The following is a 17,198-nucleotide window of genomic DNA, read 5'->3' as shown; positions in this document are numbered from 1 at the left end:
TGAGGACTAAAAGATAAAATAAGGAAACCTAGAGGTTTTGAAGTTCTGACAAAAAGGAAAATATAGATCTTTTAAATTAGAATTTCTATTCGATTTTTTTTTATATATTCCAACAAAAAGAAAAAAGTCTTGTAAATGCAAACCGCCATTTTATGATGCTCTGTTATATATGTATATATAATATATATATATTTTTTTTGTTTTCTCTTTTCAGTTCGTCATTGATACTGAAAGCAGCTGCTTTAAATTAAGCTCTGTTTCTGGATTAGTGAAACCTCATTTTTCACAGCAAGTCTCGATCAAATTCAAGCCAGCATTTGCAATGAATTATTACCGGCGTATCACCTGTCTTGTCCATAATCAGGTATGTGAAGTATCAGGATGGGAGAAAATGAAAAGATGTGATTTTCCGCCGAGAGAGTTCTAAAGGAATTCATTGCTATTTCGACCTTGCCGATTGTTGCGAACGGTTTCCATTGAAACAAATGTCTCCGTTGCTTGTTAGGGTTAGGCCGGTTGAACAAATATAGTGCAACCCTGATGAAGTGTATTGACCAGATGCCAATCTTTTCATTACAACTGACAATGCATCTTTCTTTGAATTCTGAAGACATTTCTTATGTTTTGATCTATCTTCTATCTCTGCTCTTTTCTAGCTTCATTTTCTTCTACATTGCTACAGCATTTCTTCTTTTTGTTCACTTTTCAATCTTTGTGCCAATTTTAGACAGCTGCCTCTCTCTATTGGTATTACATAAAACGGGGTGTAAAATACTCATTACTTATCACTTGGCACACCAAGATTTACTTTTAAGTAAAGCATCAGTCACAAACTAAAGATTACCAACTTGCACATAAAACACACACACATTTATCTATAAAAGTGAGAATGTATGTGTGAGGACAATTCTCAACCTATATACTCAATGAATTTTTAATCTACAGACTTGAAATTTGGTATGTTGGGTAATCGGACACATGGAAAACATTTTAATCGTTTTTCATCCGGAAAAGGGCTGCTAAGGACCAAAATTGAAAAGTTCGTATGTGGGGGGGGTAATCAGATTTTTATCTGTTTGTCAACTCTTTCACGAATGTGCATCAGGAATCGTTTATGTGACAGATTCCTTATATTAAGAATAAATGGGTTGTAAAACCCTTTTTAAAGCTTGTGTCAAGCTGGCCTAATGGATATCGTACTTGTATCATTGTCTTTAGGTTTTGATTTCGATCTCAGCACAAGTTTTTTTTTTTTTTTACTTACAAAAAGTGAACTGTTTAGAAAAAACGTAATACTCTCACGCATATGTCTCGGTTTCTGTATGAATTAAAATATAATATTTATGCATATTTTACGACCAGGCAATGCAATGTGGCCTGTTAGTATATATATATATATATATATATATATAGATTCAGCCACTCTGATGAGTCGTAGACAATGAAACATGTGTCAGTGGATAATTATATTTTAAAAACTATATATACATTTATATATATATATATATATAATGGCAGCAAATTATTACCAAGAATGTTTGATTAAATATTACAAAGTATTTTCTTATGTATTTTAAAAATACGTTTGCTGACTGAGTAATCTTCCGAGTATTGGTTGGTGAAGTAAAGATTCAAAGTGTAGCTTCTCCAACACGTTTTATTTAAACATCATCATAAAGGAAGAAATCAATATACCTATAAAGTTGAGCATTTTTTCACTCACTCTGTCAATGATATTAAGTTTACTTTTTCTATTTAAAAATTATTAAAACGAACTTCAGTCATTGATATGTGAGAGACTAAATAAATTTGCATATTCTTTGAAAAACGAACATCAATTAATTATTCATTTTTTATGGTTTCTTATCAGACTAGCGGGGGTACCCGGCGTTGCCCGGGTGTGTGGAGGTGTAGTAAGAGGGGAGTGAAATTAAAAGGTGTAAAAATAAAAGTGGCATAGTAGCAGGGTTCCCCAGCATTGCTTGGGTCAAGTAAGGAACCCAGGAGGGAGAGATTTTAAAAAAATGGTAGTAGCGGGGTGGGGGACAGATGTAACAACAGTAGGCAGTTTGGTTGGAGAGAGAAAAAATAAAGTGATAGTAGGCCAGCAGGCTCAAACCTGTAGTGCGAAGGAGGAAAAAAAAAAAGTGACGTGTTTGCTGATGTCTTCATGAATCTGACCGGAAGTTCAGAACGTTGAAATTAGACGTAGTTAATCCAACCGATACGATGACTTGCAAAACTGGCAACGCAAAAGAAACCGACCTCTCTTTGTTGAAAACTGCGCAGCTGAGGGTGAAGGAATTAATGTTTTTGGCCAAGGGTCGAACTTTAAAATGATACCGATCTTGTGAGGATCCATCGCCTCTGTCAAAATGTTTTGCAAAACATACACAAATACACATGCACGCACATTTTGCCCTTTATATATATATAGACTTACCTGGGTGCCCGGTGTTGCTCGGGTGTTTGGAGGTGTGTCAAGCAAAAAAAAAAAGTGGTAGTAGGCAGGCTTGAATCCGTACCGCGAAGGAGGAAAAGAATGTGAAAAGAAATGCGATGTCTTTGCTGTTGCGTCTATCGCCAAATCAGAAGTGACATAGGTTTAAATTAAGGCTAGACAATCGAAAAGAGGAAATAACTTTCAAAAATATCAGCAAAAAAAAGCGAACCCCTTCCTGTAGAAAAGTGCCCAGTTGAGGGTGAAGGAATTAATGCTTTTGGCCAAACTAAGAATATCAATGGATAAACCCTATTCATTGGGGGATATGACAAAACTGCATCTGATAGTTAGCTTCAGATTGGGAGATTTGAAAAATCAGACTGACATTTAATATAAATTAGGTATAAAAGTCATTTCATAACAAAGAAAAAAAATATAAATTATATACGAGCATGCATATAAAAGAAATAAATAAAACATTGAGAGAATAGAAGGGTCACCAGTTAGCAAGTGCTAACTAAAACGAACAAATTTTTGTAAATGAAAAATTAAGAAAACGAAATTTTATACTAAAACATTTTTATATCTACAATTTTGTAAGCATAGAAAAGTTAGTAAGTGTTCATTTATGTGAATACATGTTTGGTGAAGAAGGTGAATTAGTAGTCGCATGTCAAAATGTTCATAGTGGGAATAATCTGTGTATGTAAGTAATATGCGTAGCATTGTGTATGCATGTTGGTTTGTCTTGTTCTGTTAGTCTGGATAAATGAATACCAATTTCTGTTTTCTTGACTTTTTAGTGTGTAGGAATATGTGCACGAAATGAAGATTTCTATGTGACTAATTGGAGTTTCTGTTAGTCTTTCCCGGTCAAAAGCATTAGGGGGAGGGGGTAGCAGAAGTTCTTCAGTTCTTCATTGCATGGACGGCTGGTGCAATTTATCTCTAGTTTTTGGCTATTTGTTTTGTAGGAGTTTCTGTGTGTACTTCAGCTTATTATTTTTAGGCTTGTTACTTTGATTTTCATTTGTTGAAAATGCTTTCAGTTAATAGGTTAATGTGAAAACTTACTTGCTTTTGGAAGTGATGAAGAAAGCAAATCCCAACAAAGCAAAGCGAGAAAAAGGGTAGCAATTGAAGAAATTTACTTTTAAGTGTTCGGCAGAATCACTTTTCGATTCAGTCGCCAGAGTATTTGTCAGAGATTCGTCTATGAGTTAAATAAAATGTTGTGGAAATAAGATAAAATAAAACCTGATATAAACAATGACATATGCTACTGAGAACTAGTGAACATTATGATTGAATATTTGAACGTATAAACAAATTCAACGTATAAACAAGATTCGCAAAATGATTGGATTCGGCATTAAACTTTAATTTATTGCAAAATAAATAAAATCACATGGTGAAAACAAGTTAGCCGTTTTTCAACATTCTGTTCATTTTATTTGACCCAGCTTGTTGGTAATAATGAAGAATTTTGAATTTGATTGAAGAAAGATGTAAATGACCGAAAAGTTAAGTATTCAATTATCAGGGGTCATCGTCTGTTAATTGGATCCATAAAGTTGTAAATGATTGATACGAAAATGACAAGAGTGCAGATGCAGCCTGGCATAATGGGAAGCATGTCAGTTGCTGACAGCGTCATGATGAAGTAGGAAATAGGTTTCACCTGCTAATCATTAGAAGTGATTTCATTTTGTTCTCTCCGCAGATTTCATTAGTGGATGACATCTAGATTGCATGTTCAACATGGCCGGTGTAGGTGTGTGTGTGTTTAGAGCTAATAAGTAACACCTGAGCAGGGGATTATTCCCAAAGACCTGCTACGCTACTTGGTCATAGATATCAGTTCCTGCTTCTGACATTTTCAACTCTTTGGAAACATGAAAAATCTTGTGGATCTTCTTAAACATTAACACAATTATTGTAAGGAATTACCAAAAACAAATTGCCAAAAAATACTTTTTTATCTAAATATTTATATTTTGTTTATATAGGTAAAACAAATAAATATTTATATTTTGTTTATATAGGTAAAACAAATATTTATATTTTGTTTATATAGATAAAACAAACATTTATATTTTGTTTATATAGATGAAACAAATAAATATCTATATTTTGTTTATATAGGTAAAACAAATATTTATATTTTGTTTATATAGGTAAAACAAATATTTATATTTTGTTTATATAGATAAAACAAATAAATATTTATATTTTGTTTATATAGATAAAACAAATATTTATATTTTGTTTATATAGATAAAACAAATAAATATTTATATTTTGTTTATATAGGTAAAACAAATATTTATATTTTGTTTATATAGGTAAAACAAATATTTATATTTTGTTTATATAGATAAAACAAATATTTATATTTATTTTATATAGGTAAAACAAATATTTATATTTTGTTTATATAGATAAAACAAATATTTATATTTTTTTTATATAGGTAAAACAAATATTTATATTTTGTTTATATAGGTAAAACAAATATTTATATTTTGTTTATATAGGTAAAACAAATATTTATATTTTTTTATATAGGTAAAACAAACAAATATTTATATTTTGTTTATGTAGATAAAACAAATAAATATTTATATTTTGTTTATGTAGATAAAACAAATAAATATTTATATTTTGTTTATGTAGATAAAACAAATAAATATTTATATTTTGTTTATGTAGATAAAACAAATAAATATTTATATTTTGTTTATGTAGATAAAACAAATAAATATTTATATTTTGTTTATGTAGATAAAACAAATATTTATATTTTGTTTATGTAGATAAAACAAATATTTATATTTTGTTTATGTAGATAAAACAAATATTTATATTTTGTTTATATAGATAAAACAAATATTTATATTTTGTTTATATAGATAAAACAAATAAATATTTATATTTTGTTTATATAGGTAAAACAAATAAATATTTATATTTTGTTTATATAGGTAAAACAAATAAATATTTATATTTTGTTTATATAGATAAAACAAATAAATATTTATATTTTGTTTATATAGATAAAACAAATAAATATTTATATTTTGTTTATATAGGTAAAACAAATATTTATATTTTGTTTATATAGGTAAAACAAATATTTATATTTTGTTTATATAGGTAAAACAAATATTTATATTTTGTTTGTATAGATAAAACAAATATTTATATTTTGTTTGTATAGATAAAACAAACAAATATTTATATTTTATTTATATAGATAAAACAAATAAATATTTATATTTTGTTTATATAGATAAAACAAACAAATATTTATATTTTGTTTATATAGATAAAACAAATAAATATTTATATTTTGTTTATATAGATAAAACAAATAAATATTTATATTTTGTTTATATAGATAAAACAAACAAATATTTATATTTTGTTTATATAGATAAAACAAATAAATATTTATATTTTGTTTATATAGATAAAACAAATAAATATTTATATTTTGTTTATATAGATAAAACAAATAAATATTTATATTTTGTTTATTTAGGTAAAATAAATAAATATTTATATTTTGTTTATATAGGTAAAATAAATATTTATATTTTGTTTATATAGGTAAAACAAATATTTATATTTTGTTTATATAGGCAAAACAAATATTTATATTTTTTTATATAGGTAAAACAAATAAATATTTATATTTTGTTTGTGTAGATAAAACAAATAAATATTTATATTTTGTTTATATAGGTAAAACAAAAACATTGGTACTTATCTAGTTTTACCCTAATATTAAAACTGTCCGTAAAAACGTTTCTGAATTTTTTAGATGAGGATTGAATTTTCATATTATTTGTATTCTTCAGGCTACTGTTCTCATCTAGAGTGTTATTCTCACAACGTTACAATCGATGTAACCTACGACCTTCTTCAGGTGTATATTGTTGAATTCAAGAGTCTGACAAGATTCACTGTAAGAAGCTTAGAGGTTACATCGGCCTACACGTTGTAAAAAAAAACACTTAAGGTAAGAACACTAGTTCGATGACTTCAAATAATATGAATGCTCATAAAAAGAAAAAATGGCAGAAAATTGTATTATGTACTTACATGTTAGATTAAAAAAAACTCAGTGTGCCAAAATTATGCAAATTCATCAAGTATTGTTGAAAACAAGAAAAAAACACATTTTAACAGCGAAATATCTCGTTATCCAATATGTACTTATATTAAGATCAACGCCCAAAGATATAATTCAAACTTTAATTCAAGTAAGGTGCATATAATGAGCTAGAAATCGTTTACCGATCGTTTTATTTGCTCATAAAAACAAATATACTGGATTAATTTGTGTAAATTTTGGTGTACAGCCTTTATTTTACCTAACAGGTACATATTAAGGTTTTTATTTAATCATAATTTTTGAAAATTGGAGCAAAACTGGATAAAAACCAAAATTAATATTTAAATAAATTAATAAAATATTTATTTAAAAGCTTAATCACATTTAGAAGAAACTAAAATATCTTTATGTATTACATTGAACTAATATTTTCTGTTATTCTTATCCTTATAGAGGCACATATTTTAGATGTTTCTTTTCTTTGCATCAGCGTTTGCCAACTCATTTGAACCTGCAGGTCGGATTATGTTATAATGATGAATCGTCGATTGGAAGAAGGCCATTAATGAAGAATTAAGGACAATCACAAATGCAGATTCCTGTCAACCTAAATATTAATTAAACATTGAAAGATTAGAAAAACAAAAAAAAAAAAATCTAAAATTAAAATACCTAAAAAAATTACTTTTCTTCAACAAACGTCAAAATACTACAGTCCCAAAAATTTACTTGCAGTAAAATGGATGAAATTATAATGTGTATGTTTGAAACTGTTATTGAAAAGATAAAAACATAGCCAATTGAAAGATTCCAGCAGTTTACATAGCCTAAGTACAAGGATAAGCAATAGAATATGTTGTTGTTTATTGAATGAAGTAGAAAGTCGACTGAGACAACATTGTTACTTTGAAGCTGTCCACACCTAATGTCTGTCACTGATCAGTCGGTTAAACCAGCTGTCATTTTTTCTTTTATGTTTATTTTTTCATTTTTTATGCAGAAATGGAAGTGATTGAGTTTTGATCATGTTTTTGCAGTAATTGTATTCAAATTTGGTTAGATGAATCAAAGGAACAGAAGGGCCTTTGTTGAATTCAAAAGCTTTGTCTCTTATGTTAAAATTAGTTATTAGTAATCAGGTTCATGGGTCAGTGAAAATGCCTTCACAGGCCAGTTTGCTTTAGATAGATAGAATTTTCGTTTGTCGTTTTTGTAAAGGGTAAGATCTCTGCTGAAATATCATAAGAAAAATAGACTATTGTGAAGATTAATACTCCAAATTTTGTCTTCGATTTGTTTTTATTCATTATCCCTGTCACCATTCCGATAATCTGCGCTGCTATCAGTCTTCATAAATGCACATATATATATATATTTATGTTGATTTTACTCTTGGACAGATTATGAAACTTTACAGCATGGCTAGAAAAACTTTGTTCTTAATTCGATGTAAATTTACATGAAAAATAATATTGTCATCGAACAAATAATTGGAGTTATCCTCAAAAACAGACATTTTCAAAGATGTTCTGTTTCAAAATGACATGAAACATAAAAATAATACTCCATCAGCGAGCAATAACTCCAGAACCACTACAAGATGTGTGAAGATGCTTGAAGACCAGCTGAAGACATGGTTACACACTGTCAAAGCTGATGTTGAACCTCCATTCTACACATATACAGTGGTTGCTACTGATCTTGAGACTCGCTGCCCATAACTATTTTGGTTGCTGTGTGGTCTGCATTTATCTAGAATGCTGTGTGTTCTATGGGAGAGGTTGGCTCAGCTCATCCGGAGTGAATACCAACAAGTCAAGATCACTAATGTAGTATTATAAAGAATGGTCATTTATTTTTATATTGGTTTTCCACCTCAACCACGGAATATCGGTAATGAAAAGGACCTTGGTATGATTGTGGACAATTCGTTCAAACCAATGTGCCATTTTATGCGCCATTTTATAGAGATATCGAACAGTGCCATGTGTATTTTATACCTGATCTGGAAATCCTTGCTCAACCTAACAGCAGATACTTTCTATCCATTATGCCTCTGATATGGCCCATTCTTGAGTATGCCATCTAAAAAACAAATTGTTATTTACAAAAAGATATTGTACACCTAAAGTGTATTCAACAGTTGGCAAATAGGATGGTGATAGGGCATTCTACACTTACCTACAAAGACTAAATCTATTCTTATTTTTAAGCAGTGGCGGATGCAAGATTTGATTCTGGTATACAATATCATCAACAGGGATAGAAATATATTTTTTGATGAGCTTTAACACCACAGCCCCAAGTCATAACCTTCACGGGTACCTAGAAAAGATGTTTCACTATCACTTCCAGCACAATATGAAAAAGGCAGCATTCTCTGTTTCCATTCCATGAAACAATCTGCCAGGGGAAATCATGACAATGATTATTATATTCATGTTTAAAGCGGTCTTGTATTTGGATGTAAATAGTTTCCACCTAACTTGTTGCACTATAATATTTTTGTACCAAATAAATTTGAATTTAACATTTGAAATGAATTGGAAGATCATTATCTGTATGAAGTTTATTAGCTTTTAACCTCCTCTTACAAAGTTCAAAACCTTAATCTTGTAAGTAATTGTTTGAAACAGTTTTTTTTTTCATTTAAATGTTTATAATGTGTTTACATTTAGATGGATTTTTTTAAAACTTGATTGAATGACTTGAAAAATTTTGTTCTTTAATATTATATTGCCATTTGCACACAAAATAATTTTTTCAATTATTTGAGTTTTTAAGACCATGAAAACGATAAGATACTAAAATAAGTATCAGTACCTGGATGTAAATATCACAGGGACTGGTAAATTTTATTTCTCTTCCATTGCATCTGGGAGTTTTGAAAAAGTTTAACATTAAATCTAAACAAAGGCTTATCATTCTATATGTTTCCGGGGGAGGCTAAAAATGAGAACATTATTTCAAGTAAATGCAGTTTCTATGTGACAGTAAAGGACGTTAAGAGTTAATGCTTTGTATTCTACCGTTAACTTTGTTAAATTTGATAGAAGTCGTTTAATAGCAATCAACAACAGAACTAGTGTGAACGTTAAAAAGTGTGAAAAAGGCTAAAACGTAAAATATGTTGAAATCAGTATAACTTAATTTTTTACTCTATTAACTCCATTTGTTGACATTTTTCAGCTGCATTACTTTTCACTTAGACGTGAACAATTCTCACCAATCTAAATGAAAATCTAGACAGACCACTTTTAATGTAAAATTAAAGAAGAAAAAAAAATGTCAGTGTTTCATTTCTTTTATGACTGAAACAAACCAAATGATTTCAACTCTTTATATATCTTATAATTTTCGGAGTCCAGAGCTCAAATACTATATGAAAATACGAAAAGAAAGAATTTCCCAAAACGATTTAAAACAAAATTTAAATGTTTATAATAATTTTTCTTTTGGACAGATTGTGTAATATGAGTCTTAAAGACTTGAATCTATTGATCTCAGAGGAAAATTAAATCGAGTTAGTATAGGAAGATTATTTTATTTATTTTTTTATTTTTTGGAGTCCTTTGAGATGAGGCTTCATAGTTTGTGTATTTTTCCTTCTGTGGATTGTTATCCTCATCTTCATAGCTGTTGTTGTTTCATTACGTTTCGGCCAACTCATCCTCTGGCCTTCTTCAGGTGATTAACCGTAGTGGGATAGAAATACTGAGTCTTGTAACTGTATCCCCAGTAATTACTGCCTTCCATAGTTGTTGTCTCACTACGTTTTGGCAACTAATCCTCTGGCCTACTTGGGTATGATTGAAACCACTATCTTCAGACAAGTCTCATCTGGAACTGTAGAGACTCAACGCCTTTATCCACTGCGCCACAGGTCCCAAAGGCCACCTGAAGAAAGAGGATGAGTTGGTCGAAACGTAGTGAAACAACAACTATGAAGATGAGGATAACAGTCCACAGAAGGATGAATAGGCAAGGTATAAGAAGATGTATGCAGAAAAAAATGCAGTCACATTTAGATTTAGTCACATTAAAAGAATGGATGAGATTTTTTGGGTTAGATGTAGAACAGTTGAGATAGCAGGATCAGATGATCTCAGATGAAGATTACGCAAGAAGATGTGTGCAAACCAGGAAACCTCGATAATATAGTCACGTTGAAAGAATAGCTGAGAGTTTTTGACTTAGTAGATGTATAACAGTTAAGGGGGAAGGTCCAGTTTACAAATAGAGTCTAAGAAAAACATGAGATGAAGTGAGAAAAAATGAACCTATGGGATAAATTAAGATCTGGCCAAAGATAAATTATTTGGGAAGTTAATTTCTTAAAGCCGTCTATTATATGCAAGCATATACAACGGACATTAAATAAATATTTTGATTCACATTATTATATATCTTGAAAAGTAATATCAATGCATATATTAAAAACAAAACCCAGATGTGATGTTGGTATTATATTTCAAGCATTCTCTTGAGGTAATACCCGATTATCAAATTATTGAAGACGATTAAATAATAGGGGGGTCTTTTTCTAACACCATTTTTTCATTGTATACTTCATGTTTATCTTGTAGATAAATTTTTTTACGAGGGGCGTGCAATAAGTAATGCCCCTGACCCACTTCCGTCAAATTGAGGCTGCCATTTTGGAAGATCAGCGCATTACTATTCGCTAAATAGCCCAAGATGTCAAGATTAGTAGAGGGTCTGTGGAAACTATCATTCATGGCCAGTTGCATATGCATAAGGTGTCTGCCAGATGGATTCCCATGTTGCTCACACCATTCCAGAAGCGAGAACGCGTCTAGTGCTCAAGGATGAATTTGGAGATGTGCCAAGAAGATAAGTCAAAGTTTTTCAAAAGGCTGATTACACAGGATGAAACCTGGGTTCATTACTATGATCCAGAGATCAAAGCCCAGTCAATGCAGTGGAAACACTTGGACTCACCACCTCCAAAGAAGGCAAGGGTGCAGCCCTCCGCTGGCAAGGTCATGCTCACAGTCTTCTGGGACTAGGACGGAGTAGTGATGACAGATTTCCTGGCAAAGGGTACCACAATTACAGGCGCCTATTATGCTTCACTTTTGAGGAAATTAAGCGAAGCTATCAAAATCAAGAGGCAGGGCAAGATCAGGAAAGGGACCCTCCTCCTGCAGGACAACGCTCCGAACCACAACTCGCATGTCACCAGATCAGAAGCACGGGTGTGTGGTTATGAAAGCCTTCCTCATCCTCCCTAATCTCCTGACCTTGCACCCTCTGACTTTCACCTCTTCCCAACCATGAAGTTGTTTTTGAAAGAAAAGCGTTTTCCAGATGATGCAGCCTTGATTTCTGATCACATCGTGGTTGGAGGACCAACCTGGGGTGTTCTATAAAAACGGTCTCCAGAGCTGCATCAAACGATGGGAGAAATGCATAACTCTGGGTGGTTCCTATGTAGAGAAAGACTAATAACTGGGCCAAGTTTCATTGCTCTACTGCTATGGGAAGTGGGTCAGGGGGAATTACTTATTGCACGCCCCTCGTATTTCCCTTATCCCCATCTTGCATGTTATTAAAAATATGGGTTTTAATTAGGTATGATTTGTTATTCTGATTGAAGAAGTAGGAACTAGCTAGATTAACGTAGTTAAGATTAGTTTGTCATGATCTCTCCTTTTCGTACATGTGTTAAAATTCAATAACTCGATAATTGGATAAATATTTATTTCCAATAAAAATACAATTTTTATAATTGTATTTTTATTGGAAATAAATATTTATCCGATTATCGACTTGTTGAAGACGATCTATGTTGTTTTTCTTCATTTCTCTGTATTTAGTATTTGTGGAACAATTTCTGTAAAAAATTCGAATTTTAAAAATTGAATTATGTTGTTGTACAAAGAATCCTTCAAAAATAGCAATAAACAGTAAAGCAGCTTGAGATAATAATATCATCTGGTTTATTGAAAGAATTGTGAAATTCTGTACTCTATTTTTTTGAAAGCCACATGAATGCATATATAGAAAATAAACCCAGTAACAAGATGTTTAAATATCAATAACATGGAGAAAAGCTGTTTAAAGATTGTATTATTGTCAGGATTTGGGTTTTAAACGGCTTCACTATTAAAATAAACTCCGTTTATAATTAGCATCTATAAATGCTCATTTGTTCATCTTTGTTTTAGTGCTTGCATTCTTTCTCCTTTGCTGCTTCACAAATAAAACTCTTTGTCTAATGCAAACACATTCTTTTTTTTTATCTTTAAACAGCAGAATAAACAAATAGAAGTACTAAACCGTTAAAGACATTAACTTTAAGAGCATGAATCGCTTTACTTTTCCTGAATAATCTCAGCTATATGATATAGTAGGGATCGTAAGAGTTTATCGATCAAGGCATCCAACCCTCTGCTATAAAAGCTTTGTTGGTTATCGCTAAAAAGGAAATTAAAACATTGACATTGTATTTTTATATAATAAACAAGTAGAATACCCATACGACGGGTATAAGCGATAAATATTGCATTATTTTAAAATCTTAATGTTTTTTTATGCGTGTTTTGTGAATGTACCATAGTGTGGACGGCTATATGCAAATGCATACGAAATTACATCATCGGTAAAGGATAAAAAGATTATAAAAAAAAGCAGGACGATCGTGAAAGAGACGTGGAGCTCAGAATAAAATAACATTTGAGATCTCGTGAGAGGCATGAATAGCATTTGAGATCACGAGTGAAGACACGGTCGTAACAATGAGTAAATCAATGTTGCTGTTACAAAGAAAAAGCGAGTTGAAGTTCTTTTCTATTATTTTTCTATTCTATATACACTTTGTGACTGAGGCATACAACGTGTGTTGGTTTCCGGACAAGGTTACATGGGGTAAAATAGGGTTTAGGTGCCCCCTCCTGATATATTTCAAAAGATTATAATAAGCCAACGTTATGCAACCTGTTTCTTAGAATACATATTCCATAATTCATAAGCTCAAGAGTTTAGGATTTTACCAAGCACATGCACATTATTGCTGCTTATGTACGTACACTGATCCTTAAAAACTGTATTACTTAATATAACTGAAAAAATTAATGTAGAGTAATTCTTTTCACGTTTAAATGTTTTGCATCAAGTTTTTTTGTTTTGTTTTAATTTTGAGGGCTGATGCTAGTTTGGTAAGGTGTACAACTTAAATAAAATCTACAAAATAATAATGATAAAAATAATAATGCACTCCTGTTACTTAATAGGGTGATAAAAAATATATCCCATCATTCAAAATTATTAGTTCATAAAATAAATTGAGAAAACTTTTATATATATAATATATATATAATATATATATGCACGTAAATGTTAACATTTATGAAGAAATGAGCTCATGTTACCATATTTTTTAGAATATATTATTCTCAAATTCATAATGATTCATTCATTAGTTTATGAGATTAGCCTGTACAGTGTGTGTGTGTGTGTATGTGTGTGTATATATATATATCTATATATATTTTTCTTAGTCTATTTGTTTGTTCCACTTTTTCTCGGAAACTACTGAACTGATCTGGCTGAAATTTTGTATGGACATTTGATATAAGGTGCAGCGAACAAAGTATTATAGTATTCATTCGATACACAGTTAAAAATTAAGAGGGGTTAGTTACTACAATACCACATTTACTCTAGATTTTTTCTCTGAAAATCCTGGGCTGATATAATTGAAATATTTTATGAACTTTTGTTATGACAAAGTACATAGAACTAAGTATTATCCTACCTGTTTTATATGCAGTTAGGAATTAATAGGGATTAGTATTTAATGCTAAAATGACCTCAAATTTAACTGAACTCAACCATCAATTTGGCATAATCCTAAGCCGACGGGCTATAACTTTTGATGTTTTAAAGAGCTAAAACGTTTAGCATATATATATATATATATATATATATAACTCAGATCAGCTTGTTTACATGGGGGTTTAAATCGTCCATTTGGGTTCCGACTTCCGATTTTAAAAATTTTGTCTGCTTACCTATTTCATGGCCACCCGGCCTTAAATCCGATATTAAAAGTCACTGCTGCTATTCAAACCATACACAAGGTCAACAATGTTTTTTTTTATTTTAACTTATTTTAACATGCTTTTCTTACAAATATATGAAATTTTCCCCTGTTGAGATAAAAAAGAAACTGATTTAAATATAAGTATACAATATATAACTATAATCATATTTACAGCTTTTAGTAGTGCTCCTGTGGATTCTAACGATTTATTTTTTTCAGGCCTTACTTAAAAAATATTTTCTCTTCAAGGAGGCGGGTAGAAACTTGGTTTTAGTAGTGCGAAAAGGGTCTCCTTAATTTTAATTAATGCTTGCAGTAGTGCTCTGGAGGCTTCCTGAGTTTAATTTTTTCACTCATGACTTAAAAAAAAATGTTTTCTCAAGACAATAAAAGACAACATAATCTCAAAATCACTTTTTATTTTTCTACATTTTTCATCTTGCCCTTTAAGGGTCAACGGGTAGACTAGCATATATATATATATATATATATATATATATATATATATATATATATATAGTCGGAAGAAGCTGAAATGTGGAAAAGATTTTGAATTGGTGTTGTATACATATAGATTAAATGTCATGAAAATCCGTATATGCTTATTTGAAGTTTTAAAGAGGTTCTATTACCAATGTGTCATGTAATAGTGAAGGCACATATATATTCGACACGTAGAGTGTAACATGTAGATTCAGGAGAATTTCCATCGTCTTCTCCATAAAATCTAATACATATGGTTTAAATTTCATAAAAAAAGGATATATTTGAAGTTTTAATAACCTTTAAGTGCACTTAGAGATTTGCGAAATTTTCCATAATCTTTGTGATTGTAATGTTGACATAAGAATAAACTTTTCAATTTAATGTAAACTTTCTAACCGTTCTTATTATAAGGAACACACGAACATCAAGTTACATTCATGCATAAATATATCATCATGAGTCACATTTTCTGCTTGGTGCCGATTGTAAACCAACATGACTTATTTTTTTCCATTCCTTCTGATCCACGGCAAGTTGGTTGATGAACGCCCAACTGTTGAGAGATGGTCAATCAAAAACATTTTCTCTCCACCTTCTCCTTGGCTGTTCTTTGCCTCTTTTGCCTTCTAACATACCCACAAAGCATAACGCTGACAGGCCAGTGGTTGATCGTTTGCCATGGCCCAAAAGTTATGTATACACCAAGGTTATTCTTAGTATTTCATTAATGGTATTCTAAAAATACATCTTAAAGTTGACCATATATATTTTTTATTATAAAACTCTGGGAATCGTTTTTGTTTGTTATCATATTGAACGTTTTAGATGGTGGTGAGATGAACGAATGAGACAAAAAGAGGAAACAGAGGTAGTAGTAGTAGAAGAAGCATGAGTGAAGAATAAAAAGTTAAAGTCAGTAAATAAAAAATAAGTAAAAAATGAAAAATGTTGTAAATTATCATTCAAACACAGTATTTGAATACATGGTTAAGTGGCAGTTTTAGTCATTTAGAACTGCTTTAAAACTTCACCGCTCACTCATTTTTCGACCAAATTTCAAACAATTATTACAGTTTATAGATCACCATCTCAACAATATTGTGAAAAAAAATTTAATTTTCGTTCAGTAAAATAAAAGTTATGATGAATTTTCTGATGTTCAAAATCGTAAAAATATGTAAGGAATGACTCATTCCCAAAGCAACCACGCTTCAGCGATTACTGTTGCTACTAATTCGAAAAGAGAAGTAACAAGTGAAACAGAAAGAATGAAAACATGAAAGGGATATAATTGGGGGAATTTTATTCAAAGAAGACGAGTGCCGTACATTGTTATTACATATGTGTTTATGGGGGCAAAAATAAGTGAATTTATTGGAAGCCTTGAAAAATCATGGATGGCAATAGAAAAATGAAAGCATGAAAAGTAATATGGTTAAGCTTAAACATGGAAAAGTAAAGGACTAGTTGTTAAAATTGGAAAGAAAAGGACAAGATATTCTAGTAAAAAATATAATAAATTTATAACTTAAAATATTGCAGCATTCAAAATCTTTTTAAAAATTCAATTTATAGCATTATATAATCAATTCTTAATGCTGCAATATTATGTAATCCTTTATTTTTCCATGTTTAAGCTTAACCATATTACTTTTCATGCTCGCATTTTTCTATTGTAATAGATCCTTATTTAAAATGGTGATATAGACTCAGAGTAAGCCTTCTAATTAAATGTAAAATATTTCAAAAAGCAAACAAGAAAAATATAAATATATATACAGATAAACTAACTTATTGTATGTTATTTAATAACATGATCACTTAAGATTTCTTTTTCTGATAAGTGAATAGATAACCTTCTCAACCACCGATTGCCATGACAAATAACGCCTTGAGAGCTTATCGTTCAAACCAAACCAAGGCTGCTGCAAAGAAAATTACTCACACCTGACAGTGTCCTACATCTTTACAAGGTCATAATTCGTCTATGCATGGGATGTTGTTGCCACATCTGCAGCATCAATCACTTATCTCTCACTCTTAGACAGGATTCCAAAAATACTTGAAACTAGCAGGTCCTG

At 30.4% G+C, this 17,198-nt stretch overlaps 1 protein-coding gene across 1 annotated transcript in view; it reads left to right on the top strand.

Annotated features, from left to right (window-relative positions):
* The window catches only part of LOC145292193 (cilia- and flagella-associated protein 65-like), a 2,765,874-nt gene that overhangs the window by 579,720 nt on the left and 2,168,956 nt on the right, over positions 1–17,198 (top strand). Inside the window, exon 11 of the mRNA XM_080138498.1 lies at positions 215–364. Coding sequence (XP_079994624.1) covers positions 215–364 — 150 coding nt within the window. The remainder of the gene's footprint in view (positions 1–214; positions 365–17,198) is intronic.

Source organism: Euprymna scolopes, chromosome 13 (assembly GCF_053919585.1).
Source record: "Euprymna scolopes isolate OS-2025 chromosome 13, ASM5391958v1, whole genome shotgun sequence".
Taxonomy (NCBI): Eukaryota; Metazoa; Mollusca; class Cephalopoda; order Sepiida; family Sepiolidae; genus Euprymna; species Euprymna scolopes.
Note: the sequence above shows the minus strand (reverse complement) of the source record. Positions and strands in the feature narration are given on the sequence as shown.